Source organism: Mastigoproctus giganteus, chromosome 4 (assembly GCF_048544385.1).
Source record: "Mastigoproctus giganteus isolate SK-2022 chromosome 4, ASM4854438v1, whole genome shotgun sequence".
Classification (NCBI taxonomy): Eukaryota; Metazoa; Arthropoda; class Arachnida; order Uropygi; family Thelyphonidae; genus Mastigoproctus; species Mastigoproctus giganteus.
This window is the reverse complement of record NC_143578.1, coordinates 209,043,831-209,058,336: the sequence shown is the minus strand read 5'-3', so window position 1 is coordinate 209,058,336 and position 14,506 is coordinate 209,043,831. Positions and strand designations below refer to the sequence as shown.

Below are 14,506 nucleotides of genomic sequence, written 5' to 3'. Positions count from 1 at the left end.
GGTATTACTGTACTTAAATCATTCATATCTAGTGGACCAATGTGATTCATCCCTTTTCTTCTAGTGTTTACATAGTATAAAAGTCTTTGCTGCCTTTCTTTGAGTTCTTTACCAGAGGAACCCAGATGACAACTGATTATTAGTGTAACCAAGTAATTCAAAGTGATCTCTATAGTGTTTGCAAAGCAGATAGATTCCTTTTGGTTTTAAATATAGTTTTACTTATTTAGTTATATAGCATAACTCTTTTGCACTACAAGAAGTAGGCAGATTTACAAAAGAGAAATTCATCCTTCTGTTTCTTATTAATATAGTACTAACTCAGCCACAAGGGTGTCCAAGTGTCTTAGATATGGCAACTTGCTCTTTGAAGTCTCAGGCAAACACTATTCAGAATGGCTCCAAAAAGTCGCATCCTTTGCAGGATTATCCATCAGTATTTCCCCTCATGCTACAGTAAACACTTCTAGGGGTGTGATAGCTGAGTGGGATCTCATAAACCTCTGAGAAGAGTTGAAAAATGAATTACAAGACCAGGGAATTGTACATGCAAAGTGCATATATACTAAAGGAGACAGTGCTCTAGTACTAACTTGGCACATAATCCTGACATTTGATAGCCCCAAACCTTCAGCATCCATCAAAGCAGGGTATCTCACCTGTCAAACAAAACTGTACATTCCTAATCTAGCACATTGTTTTAAATGCCCAAAATTTGGCCATTCCAAATGTCTTCAGAGGTTTAGCCACTTGCACTAATTGTGGTTCATGCAAGCACTTTCACACGAACTGTAAAGCAGAGAAGCACAAATGCTCAAATTGCAATAACCCACAATAGTACAGGCTCAAAATAATACCTGACCTACTTTCGCTCTAGTAATTCAAACGCTACTGTTGCACATGGAAGACTGCTACACAAATTGGAGCCAAATTGCTGCTATGGATAAAGGGGTGGTTGAGGGGGAGAAGACAGAGAGTGGTAATCAATGGACACTGCTCATCGTGGACTGATGTTATTAGTGGAGTCCCTCAGGGCTCAGTGTTGGGTCCATTATTGTTTTCTGTATTTATAAATGATATTGATGATGGTATATCGGGATTAATGTCCAAGTTTGCAGACGATACAAAGGTTGGCAGGGTTGTCAAGGACACTACTGACACTATGCTGCTGCAACAGGATCTGGAAAGGTTGAGCAGATGGGCTGAGAGGTGGCAAATGAAGTTTAACATTGACAAATGTAAAGTACTACACATGGGAAACAGCAACCCCAGAGCAACGTATCAACTCTGTGGTACAACACTGACAGTGGTAGAGAATGAAAGGGACTTGGGGGTGGTTGTGCAGGCAGATATGAAGTTCTCTGAGCAGTGCAGACGGGCTGCAAGAGTAGCTCATGGAGTATTGTCAATGATATACAGGAATTTTTCCAGCAGGGATAAGGAGGTGATTATTCCATTGTATAAGGCGATGGTCAGGCCACACCTAGAGTACTGTATACAGGTCTGGAGGCCTCATTTCAAGAAGGATGTAGAGCTGCTGGAACGAGTACAGAGAAGGGCAACAAGATTAGTGAATGGAACAAAGGGGTGCTCTTACGAAGAAAGGCTTAAGTTTTGCAAATTACAGTGTCTGGAGACTAGGCACCAGCGAGGTGATCTGATAGAGGTGTATAAAGCCTTGAATGGTTTAAGCATGCTCAATGCTGATGGGATTCTTCCTCTAGCTCAGAATAATCACCTGAGAGGGCTTAAATTCAAATTGAGGAAAGACAGATGTAGGATAGACGTGCGGAAATTTGTCTTTAACCAGCGGGTGGTTGGTTGGTGGAACAGACTTCCATCCCTTGTGGTGGAGGTTGATAGCCTAAATAAGTTTAAGGCTCAGCTGGACAGGTATTTTGAACGAACAGAGGGGTGAAGTGGAAGTGGTTTTTTTTTTTTTTTGACTGATGCTGCATAAGCTTGCTTTCTTGCATCAAATGCCTCTACTAATGCTAATTCCAATAACTACTGCTGTGCAAGGAACAACTGGTACTCAGAGAGAAGTAACATTTCCCTCAAACAGATCAGTGTCAGTCTGGGCTTGGTGACTTTTGGAAAGTTTGTTTGTTTGTTTGTTTGTTTTAGTTAGTTGTTGGCGCATCGGCTTCTGTGGCCATAATGCACCTCCCAAGGTTTTTGCAGTACTCTGATCCAAGCCCGAGGCGGGATTTGAACCCACGACCTTTGGGTTGCCAGCCAGGCACTTTACCCACCCAGCTAGCCCGGTCGGTTTTTGGAAAGTGTACCCTTATCTAGTAAAACAACTTTGAACAAGGTTGTTAACACACTAATCACTGTTCTGCATGCCAATAATTATTCAAAGTACTCAAAAAGTGATGATATTATAAAAACTGACTCAATAGGCATGGAAATCGAAGGAAATCCTCAGCAAGAAGAATCAGATCTTGACCTCTTCCCAGAGAAAGAGATGGACACAGGAAGACTGTACTTCTCAAAAAGAAAATCTGATTGCCATTAGCCCCTTGGACACAATTGAAGGCTGCACTAAACCCAAATAATGCCCAGTTTCCTTCAATGGAATTGTAGAAGATATTGTAGCAACCTTGATGACATTCGAGATCTTCTTCTCCAGTATAACCCACATGCCTTTTGTCTTTAAGAAACTGACTGAACAGCTTCTGTTACTACCTCACTTAAACATCATGTCATCTACAGAAAAGATAGTCTCTCATGTAACCAGTTTGGCTCATGGAGGCATTGCAGATGTAATCAGCTCCAATGTTCCTTCCCAACCATTAATGCTACAAACAAATCCAGGAGCTGTGGCTTCTTGAATATCCTTGAATAAGGAGACAATGGCACTTATATCTTCCCCCTAATCAAGACATCCCTTACAGTGTGTACCATTTGGGCACTCTGTTGATTTGTTGATTCCAAATTCACATCCTATCGACTCACTTTCTCCAGCTTTAAATTTCAAGCTTCTTCCCCAGGCTTATCATCTTCCTTTTCTTCGTCATGACTCCAGACATAGTTGCACTTTTGCAAATTTTACTAGATGCAGAAATGACATAGAACAATTTTAAATAGTACACATGGGTTGAAAGACAAAATGCTTATAATAGGGATGCTTTATGATGACTAGACAGATCCTCCATGTTGATTTTTAACAACCATTTTTATGACTCTTAAAAACTGTACATCGCACATAAACCAGCATGTCAACATTTGCCGTCCATAACTAATCTCCGATTCGTGGTCTTTTATACGCATGCATGAAGACAAATAATCTCTCTATTTAAGATTTCCGGCTCGCACATATTCAGAAATTTCCATTCCTGCGATCAAGACATATGGTCGAAAAGTCATGTCAGCTTCAGGAAGGAAAGTCTTATCAAAATTTGCATTGAACTTGTTTTAATTTTTTTTTATTAATAATTTTGAATTAATTTTATATTCATTTATTTGCTGGAGAGTGTCATTAGGAAGTGTTCTACGTATCATATTGAGGTAAATTTCTCTTATTCTTCTACAAATATTAACTAACTAACTGTACTAGTATTGTAAACCTTATCATGGTTTATGCTGTATAAGAAAGTAATGTTTACTGTTTATTTCACTGTATATTTTACTAGCATATTTATCATTGTTTTTCCCCTCACCTGATATTTTCTTTGGGACCTTATTCTTGCTAACTACAGTTTTGCAAAACACAGTACTTTTCAGGAATGTATCCCCTGTGGTTGATAAGTGATTATATTGAAAACAAATGTGATGTTTACATATAAAATCTCAAATGTGTGTAATAAATCAAATAAAAATTTATCAGCTATCTTTTCTTTTTAATATGAAAATTGAAGGGGAGGGTGGTAAATTCTTGGGTGCTTAAGGATGCTCAAGCCCTATATCTATCACTGGCTTGACCATTGTTATGTATAATGGGAAAATCACTTCTTTGTCCCTGCTGGAAAAGTTTCTGTAATTGACAGAACCCCATAAATTGTTCTAGAAGGTTTGGACAAATTGAGTGGGTATTTTTGTTTATTTACTTTGGCTAGTGCTGTATAAGCTATACTTCCATGCCATTATGTTGCCAATACTAATACTACTGTGCAATTACCTGCAGGGCTTTTTTGTTATGAACTGCCTTGAGTTTGGTACTATTCACATAAACGTTATGTTTCTTGGATTAACTTCTACCAAAGTGCATTGCCTTGCATTTACTCGTGTTAAAGCTCAGCTGCCTAGTTTATCTGTATTGGTAAATGGCCAATTTCCAAGCCTATTTTTATGAATCATAGAAATAAAGATATATCTACACAATACAAAAAAAAAAAAAACATACCAGTGTTTATAGGTATTACAAAATTTTTTTGCATATTAATATTAAATGTTTTGCACAGTGTTGACAGCCAAAGTGTTATCTTAAACATCTAAGCCTGAGGATATCATGTGGATCCTTGTGATTGGCCTGCCAGTCCCATGAAAAATGGCATCCCATAGTTCATGTTTCTCAGGCTCTCAGCAGTGTGTCTGTTTTGCCATTTTCAGTAGTATTCCAATGCAGGTCTTCATTGTTGCTTGCATTCTAAAAAACTAAACAGTGTTTTAATAAATTGTATTGTTAAAAGTTATGTTAAATACATTTTGTTTGCAAAATATTTCAGTGCCAAAAACACTGTTTAGTTTTTTTGCTTGCCTCATATAGTTTTTAAATTTTTATATTATATCATATTATTTTAAATAAATATATAAAGTTATATATTATTGGAACATTTTGCACTTAAAGGGAATTCACAGGAATGCTTAAGAATCTTTTTATAAATATACAAAAATAATAAACTATTATTATTATTTAGTTGTGTATTAATATATAAATATAATAAAAGGTTCATATTTAAAGTGTATGTGAATGTCGAAACAAAAACAAACACTGAATGCTTAAATTCCTTAATTTTGGTCAAAATTGCTCTGATTGTAGATAATATATGGGTGCATACAAATACAAATTGAAGAGGTAATTTGGAACCAGTAGGGATTTATTTGATTCATATATGTATGTTTAGAAACCTTTTCAAAGATTCTGTTTTTCCAACTTCATCATTTGCATTAGAAGCAACTATGGATTATAACAACATTTCCCTATAAGTTATTTGGATGAAAGCATGCTCCCACTCTTGGACATACAAAAGTATTTGTAGAAAATATAAATACTTGAACAGTCCATATTAAAAATCTGTCTGAACCCTAATGATTCATTCCTATCTATGTGGGAATAGGGAGACAGTAACTTTATCAATGTAACAATTAATGAGCTGGAATGATTAAATTTTTGATGAGTTGGAACAATATTGCTCAAAGTATTTGTGACTGGAATGGACTTCTGGTGTGCACCAGCCCATTCTAAGCCCTGATCTTAAATGAATAAGGAGTAATTTAACTTAATTAAAAAAAAAAACCCTTTGTGTTTCTTGGTAAGTTGTAAAGGGAGGTGGAATGAGCAAATCCTTTTTTTACTATTTCTAAAGCCTCATAGTTTGCAACCAGAAAATAGTTATAATTTCTTAAAACTGGAAAAGGTATAGTTGCACTATCGTGATTACAACCAGTGAGTGAGTTGGGGGGTGGGGAAGAGAGGCTATTGTTCAATTAAATTTTTAGGAGTCTCTGCTCCCATAAAAATAATATTTGAACAACTAATCTAGTATTTACCATTATTTGACTAATGATAGCATAAAAATTTTAGTTTAGATATTTTTTTAAGAAGAAAATTGACTTAAAAATAATAACCTAATTATTTTTATGTATTTTAAATATTGTTTCCTTTATAGCCATGTAGTTATTGTACCCTGAGTGTTGTGGAGTGCCTCTCCTTGGCTGCCTCCTGCAATCTACATGAACTAAAAGACAAATGTATCAAATGGCTAGGGAAATACTTTACAAGAACATGGCCTAATAAAGGTTTTGCATCTCTTCCAGAAGAATTTAGAGATATGTGCTATAAGAATACTGTGGAAAACTTGGTTGGTTTTATTATTTTTAATATACTGTTTTTAATGATTTTATATTACGTCAGCTCAGTTAACCTACTAAATGTTGCAAAAATGACTTTTTTAAAAAGCTTTAAATGTTTTGTATAAAACTTTATTCTGAAATGATAAATTAATTTTAAGCAGCAGTTACAAAGGTAGTCGTAATGTTTTAACAAAATTAGTCAACTTAAGTATACTCACAAAACAGTATTTTTGAGAGAATAAATTATTATTATGTGAATAATAATTTATTCTCTAAAAGATTTACACCACAAGAATATGCATCATATTATAAGATCCACGCTGATCTCTTGATAACGTGCAAATTTCGCACAGGGATGTGTGTGAGAGAGAGAGAGTGTGTTGCATATGGGAATGTTATCAACTGTTCTCCTTTGTGGATTGGCACAGTGGAATTCAGATTGGTGCCCATTACTCAGGTGGAAGCTTTTGTGGTAGTACAAATGTTGGCTGTTAATGGTTTCTCTTTTATAAGAAAGAGTTAAGGATAATATGGCAATAATTGGATTAAAAAATTAATAAATTTTTTGTTTATACTCTGTAATGACCACATGATTGGAGGAGTTAAAAAGTTAGAATACAGGAAATAGTGCTGTATTTATCAGTCATGTCATCTTGAATCACGACATTCAGAGCATCTGTATTTATGCACCCTCATTCTTGGCCACTCTGCGATGGCGGCCTACTATAAAACCTGTCCTGAAAATTTTCCAAGTGACAAGAAAAAATTCAATAAATAGGTGATCATTAAAAGGTGATAAAAAGTAGGAGTCAATGATCGTTAACTTGAAAACAAGCAATTTAATAATAAAGCTGAAGAAATTCTGCCAGGTCCAGATGAATTACCAATATCAGTACTGTTCAAGATTCCCTTAACTTTGAAATCCTCATGGTCTTTACAATAAAACCCAAAGGAGGCATCATGTGTATAGTTGATAAGTGGTAGAGCAAATTTAGGAAGAGTATCAGTGGGGAAATTGTAGGAAAAGTAGAATGCTAGTTGATTGTCTTTTATGTTTTATTTTTGCATAAATAGAGATGAAGTTGAAACTTCCACTTCATCTCTTTGATTGAAATGAGAAGTGTTGAGCTGAACTGTTCATCTCTGATTGAGATGAGAACTTTTTAGGTGCAGAAGAGGTGTAAATAGAGATAGACAAAAAATCTGCAACTAATAGCTTTTAGGAGTGACAAAGATTGCACAGCTGCTGCTTTGACAAGGAGCATATTTTTTACTCTTGGGTTTTTTGAGAATCAACTTCAGGATAATATAATTTGTTTATAACTGTTGCATGCTTTAGTGCAGGTAGAAAAGATATGTGTTCGATCAATTTGGATGTAAAACAGTTGTGATATCCTTTATTTTTTTTTTTATCTCAATTGGCCTTTGCCTGTGTATTGAAAACTTAAGAAGGTAATGAGAATTTAAAGTAGAATAAGAGCAAAACATTTCATTCTAATAAAAAATGATTTGTGTGATGTAATCAGAACACATGTTAGTAGATTTAAACAGTAGTCCTGATAAGGAAATGAAATAGTTTAACTTCTCCCATTTGTCATACCAGAATATGAGATTGACAATAGTTGTGTGAAAGGGATTGATGATGAAATCAACTTAAAAAAAGTTAATGTATCCTGTGAAGATGCCATGCTAAGTGAAAATGTGTTCTTTGAATATAATAACCAATGTCAAATACTGTAATTCATCCAATGGGCTTTCAAAATCTTTACTAACTAAATTTTTTTTTTTTTTAAATAACCGTTTTTATTGCCAATATAACTATGAAGGAGAACAATGATGTTTGAAACAATTCAGTTTATTATGTAGTTCATATGCATAATTTACTTCTGTAATAAATATTTATATTTGTCCAAAGTAATTTTCATGCTCTTTTGTTTCCTTTTCTCTGCATACATTTCACTATAGCAACTCAAATCATTGTCTATGTTTTGGCAGACTTGCACGTTGTGATCAAGGTTAGGGTCGAAATCCATAAGTTGTTTTAAAATTTCAGCAGTGTGAAACAATTCTTGGAATTCCTTTAAAGTTATCTCCTCCATTGATGCATTTTCGTCCTTGTTACAGTCATCCTCTTCATATTCACGTTGCTGATCGATATTAAGGAGGTCATTGCTAAATTCTTCGGAATGTGAGTCTAATAACTCCCGAATATTGGTGTCTGCTTCATCAAAGCCTAGTTCTTGCCCGCTATTCACTATTTCTTCAACATCAGAAGTTACTTGCTGACTATAGCCTACAAAATCGTTTTTGCTCAATGAGGTAGATTTTTCCACCCAGCTCTCTTATTGCTCAATGTCACTTGATGCCATGATTCAATATTTTCAATCGCATTTTTAATGCTATAATTTTTCCAGAACTCCACCAGTGTAATTGGCTTGTTACCTATAGTGGCTTGATTTGCCTGTTCAAAAGTTCTTTTCTGGTAATAGACCTTAAAAGTTGCAATTATCCATAGGCTGTAAAATTGACATGGTATTCTGTGGTAAAAATATTACCTTCACATTTGCGCATGCAGTGGGATGGCCAGGGGCATTATCCAAAAACAACAAAGCTTTAAAACTAAGATTATTTTCTTGACTGATGGACAGAAACAAGTGTTGAACCAGTCTTCAGAAAGAGGCTTAGTCACCCATGTTTTCTTATTGGCACACCAAATGACTGGCAGTACTTGCTGGCTGTATCCTCTGAGTACCCTAGGATTTTGAGTACGGTCTATCACCATGGGTTCTAGTTTGAAATCCCTTTCAGCATTGCCACCCATTAAAATTGTTATTCAATCTTTTGACAACAACGTAACCAGGTACAGATTTTTCTTCTTTGGCAAGAAGCTTTGGAAAGCATTCGTTTCCAGAATAATGCTGTTTCGTCCACATTGAAAATTTGCTTGTCGTCGTAGCTGCCTTCTATAATTTTTTGAGAAACTTCTGGAAATTTTGCTGCAGCATCATGATCTGCACTTGCAGACTCACTTTGAATTCTAACATTATGCAATCTAGTTCTTTTTTTTTTTTTTAAACTCAAACCAGCCTGAACTACCAACAAAACCTTTCTCACCTTCTGATTCATTGTCTTCTTTCAACATGGAGAACAGGCTTAAAGCTTTCATTTTAATACTATAAGTGCTAAGCGGAATTCATTTTTGAACAGTGGCAGATTGACACTTACAGAAAACTATGGATAAAAAGACGCAAAAGGTATAACTTTAGAACAAAAACTTGACATAATTAAAAGATTGAAACATGCTGATAAGAAGGTCAAAATTGGCTGTGCTTTTGGAATGAACGATGCAACAGTGCGAACAATTTTGAAACAAGCTAATGAATATAAGAACGGAGGTCAAGTGGCATCAACTTCAATGGCTATACAGTCCACTAGAAAAATGCATGCTCTCATTCTGTTGCCATGGAAGCCAGTGCAGAGGTGGCATAGGAACTTGCGTATATCATTTGAATAATTTCTTAGCAATTACTGAGCAACTATCTGGAAAATGACTGTGTTAGGTGAATTTTAATTCATGTTAAATAAATTTTAGTAAAGATTTATAAAACTGTGTTAATCGAAATTGTGTAAAGTGGTGGTCCTCTGTATATATGGCGCCTCTGTAGTCAGGTGGGCAGGAGCAGCAGTGCATAGCACACGCTTCTTGATTAGACCGGGGTTTGAGCCCGTAACCACCAAATACGGAGGATGTGGAAAGGTCAGGGAATGATCACCGCATATCCCCGGTATACCTGTCTTGTGTGCTAGTAGTATTGTTTGGTTCCCACCGTCAAAAAAATATATAAAAATAAAAAAAGAGCAAAATAATTATAATTAACAAGTGAAATTAAATAATTAAACATTTTTTTATTTGAATCTTACTCCTAAAACTTCAGTGATTAATTCTATCTATTGGTTGGACCTCTTCTTGTCTCCCTGCATTCTGTCCCATTGTAAAATCTAGTCTGTCATTTTATTTTCAATGATGTATCAAGTAAAGTGAGCCAGTCTAATTTCTGAACGTCATTTTTACAGAAATTTTTAATAAATTTTACTTTTTTTACTGGATACTATAAAATAAAAAGTAAAATTATGCCCAAAAATAATTCATCTTACTAATTAAGAATAAAAAGTAAGATGTATCAGCTTTAATAAAGATAAAATAACATGAGAGAGAGACCTCTCGCTTTTACAATTGCTAATCTGAAGTTAGTTTCTGAGGTATCTATAGGGTATAATATTTCCAAATTGTGTGATTTATATATACCTTTTTGATTGTTTTTTTTATACTCGTTCATAGTCTATATTTTATCAGTTGAAATTTTTTAAAATTTATATTATGAAGTTAAACAAAATGTTATTATGCAAGTAAGGCATAGCCTTAACCTGTATGCAGCATTCAGCAAATTTTTGTTACCAAGGGAATTGATGTCATATTGTGAAGATGTTTCACTATGACTTGCTCTAGTATAACACTTTAAATGAAAATTATTGCTCCAATGGATAAGTGTATTGCATTCCCCAGTCCAGGGTTTTGGCACTGCTTTGCATGTCGATGGGTAAGTAGGTAGGTACCATAAGCGAATGACCTGACAATTCAGTGATAAGAAATGTTCACAATATGCAAGATGCTTAATTGGTATAGAAGTTTTAAAAGCTTAATCGATTTATGACAAAGGGATGCTATGAGATATAAAACATTACTGAACAAGTAGAGCACAGACTTGGTGTATGGTACTACAGGTAGAATGTCTGAAATACAACTGTTCAAAATCAAGGCATTTTTAAGATTGCTTGGTTTTTTTCTTGAAACAGTAATTTCAGTTTGGTTCAAAAACTTGGTCTCTGAATAAAGCAATTGGATTATCAATTGAGAATCTGATTATATTAAAGTTAATTTAAATGATATTTAATTTAACTTTGTGTGTATCCTTCTATGTTTGGTGGCAAACAGGCATTCAGCTTCCATAAGTAAACATGCTATAGTCTTATGGTAGAAGAACTACAATAGATATTCCCATAAAGCCTGCCAAATCCATAATTTATCAAATTTATTTTTAAACCTAACAATTTGTACTATGAATATATGAAGTACTTGAAATTTTAATACATAATTGGATAAAATCACATACAGTCACCTTGATGACAAAACTGCACTAACACTGCTGCCTAGGGTGGCTGTAGTCTTTGGGTAACATATGGATACAAATTATGAGACTGAGCCTGAATAGTGCCACAAAAAATGCAGTACTCATTGTTAGCCATTCTGCTAGTAAATTGGTTGCAATAAAAACAGAATGACATTGTAAACTATTCTGGTCTCGGCCATCCAAAGTATAAATGGATTATTAAGATACTGGTTTTTCTGAAGCCCTAAAATGGGTGAGCTTTGATGCCTGTGTTTTTATTATTATTATTTATTTTTTGACAGATGAGGGATGGGCATTCTTAGTAAAACTGAAATAGGCTACAGTGAGAGATTTTTCTGTTAATGGCCAGCTTTATTCTTTGCATCAAGCTGTTTTTAATTTTTCTTTTTAATTGTATATGAACCCAGTCAGAACATTAGTGTATATTAACATTAGCAAGGGCACATGATGCAAGAAAGCAAGCTTATATAGCATCAGCCAAAACACACACACACACTTCTCATTTCACTGATCCACTCTCTCCAAATGTCTGTCTAGTTCTGCCTTCAATCTGTTTAAGCTATCAACTTCTACAATGACAGGTGGAAATTTGTTCCAGCAATCAACCACCCGCTGGCTAAAGGCAAACTTCAACACATCTATGCTACAACTGTCTTTCCTCAATTTGAATTTATGCCCTCTCAGGCAATTTATCTGAGCAAGAGGAAGAATCCCATCAGCATTGAGCATGCTCAAACCATACAAGGCTTTATACACCTCAATCAGGTCACCTCGCAGGTGCCTAGTCTCCAGACACTGTAATTTGCAGAACTTAAGCCTCCCTTCGTAAGAACAACCCTTTGTTCCATTCACTAATCTTGTTGCCCTTCTCTGTACTCGTTCCAACTGCTCTAAATCCTTCTTAAAATTAGGCCTCCAGACCTGTATACAGTACTCAAGGTGTGGCCTGACCATTGCCTTATACAAGGGAATAATCACCTCCTTATCCCTGCTAGAAAAATTCCTGTATATCATTGACAAGACACCATGAGCTACTCTTGCAGACTGTCTGCACTGGTCATATAAATAAACACATAAATTAACAGGTGACGCACAGTCACCTGTTAATTTATATGTATCCCATGCATTTTTCTTTTCTGCCACATGTCTAATTAGTTCATCTGACATCCATTTAGACCTAAATCTTGAACAATATTTCTTAGTTGGTATGAAAAGCCTAGTAGCTTCCAAGATTAATTCTTTGAATGTTTCCCATTTTGAATTTGCTGTCGGTAACATCATCAGTTGGTCCCACTGTATAGAATTTAAATACTGTCTCAGACCACCGTAGTCACCTTTACAAAAGCAAAAACTCTTCCCTTTACCTCTGATGGTAGTTACCTCTTTGAGTAAATCCCACTTCAGCACACTGATCACTGCCACCTAGTGGTTCCTTTATCTACATATTCTTAATGCATGAAGAATCACTACTGATAATCACATCAAGAGTATTACTCCCTCTAGTTGCCTCCCGAACACGCTGCTGTAGAAAACAATCATCCAATAAATCCACAAAAGCCTTGCTAGTGTGAGTGACCAACTCACAAATTCCAGTCAAGCTCTGGGAAATTAAAATCCCCCATTATAAGACACTTTGATTTACTGGCCCACTCTATTTCTCTGCACAATTTCTCATTAGATCTATAACACACCTGCTCTCATTTTTCCTATTCCAGTGCTTATGTCACACCAAACAGACTCAACGTTGCATTGTCCACCAACAACATCAATTGAATGCACTTCCTTAGATTTTGTGTTTCGTAACTAACAGCATAATCTCTCCTCCCTTCCTATCTTGTCTATCCTTTCTGTACACATCGTACTCCCCAAATTCCAATTCTGCACTGCTTATGTCTGTGTGACATCATGTCTCTGATATCCCAACAATATCTGCCTTTGATGGCTCGACTAGCACTTCAAGCTCATCAAATTTACTAACTATACCCCTAGCATCGGTATACATGCACCTTTTTCTACTCTTAGTTACTCGAACACAGCCCATGTATTTACTTGTTCCACTATGACTCCCAGCAGTCCTGAAAATCCTCATTACCTTGCTTTCCAGGCTGCTGCTCAATTGCATTTCAATAGAAACAGTGCAAGAATCACTTTCACCTCTGCCAGCAGCTACTGTTAATCTATTAGTCCATGTATCCCCCCCCAAGATAGCAGTTTTCCGACCCACCTAACTCTACCTCAATAGCATCAGCAAGTATTCTTGCACCCTTTCTATTTAAGTATATTCCATTCCTGTGTCTAATTCCTGTTAACAAGCACAGACCAGGCTGAGAAAAATTCTACCCCTTGAGTCTTGCACAACCTCTCCAGGGCCAAATTGATCGACAAGGCTCTCACCATCTACTCCCTCCTATTGTGTCTGGGCAGAATTGCAGACACTTCCAAATTTAACCCTAACTCATGGCTTTTTTTCAACATTGACCTTTGCTTGTTAAGTAATTCCACCAGTCTCCTACTCTTAATATCATTAAGAAACACTTAGGAGTAAAGTTTGCTGTGAGTGTTTTGATATGGTCAGCTCCACCTTTTGCCATTTATCAACCTCTCTGATGTTTAGGACACATTTCCATATTTTTCTCTTATTGATCTTTAATAATTGTTGCTGACAGGAAAGACAACCTTTACTAATTTGTTTATGGGGCAAGCAGTGTTTTGGCTTATTTTAAATTTTGTTAAATCAAGTTATAAGAGTTGCTGTTACTTCTTTTGAAAATAAATCTTTATTGATATTAGTTTTTTAGTAATATTAGTAAAATTTTGATCATTCTCTAAAGGGGTGGGGTAACCTCCCTGGGCCGTATTGTTTATATTGCACTGTAATTAAATACAGAACAAAGTTTGCTTGATGGCTACCAGTTATAGAAAGTTTTTCCTGCTGTTTATTATGACCATGTTTATTATGCTTTCCTTTTTAACTGCATTTGTTTAGCTGTTTTACTTACCAAATTAATCAGCAACTTAAAAAATTATTAAAGGTAACCAAACACAGCTACAGGGAATTTTGTTTCTGATTTCTGCCACTGATGTTCAGGAGTGCAATCGGCTAATGATACAGTATCTGCATACAAAATATATTGTATATCTATTGTTCTGAAAACTGATATCAAGTCTCATATTCAGCTTGCAGAATAAATAGTTTTGATACTTGCATAATAACTAAAGATTGTGATTTAGACACCACATTCTGAAAAAAAAAAAAAAAAAAAACTTATCAGTAATGTTAGATTTAATTGTTGTACTAC

At 35.3% G+C, this 14,506-nt stretch overlaps 1 protein-coding gene across 1 annotated transcript in view; it reads left to right on the top strand.

Annotated features, from left to right (window-relative positions):
- LOC150087359 (uncharacterized) overlaps window positions 1-14,506 on the top strand; it is a 158,517-nt gene that overhangs the window by 105,212 nt on the left and 38,799 nt on the right. The window contains exon 7 of the mRNA XM_090372455.1: window positions 5,835-6,026. Within this exon, the coding sequence (XP_090228581.1) occupies window positions 5,835-6,026 (192 nt within the window). The remainder of the gene's footprint in view (window positions 1-5,834; window positions 6,027-14,506) is intronic.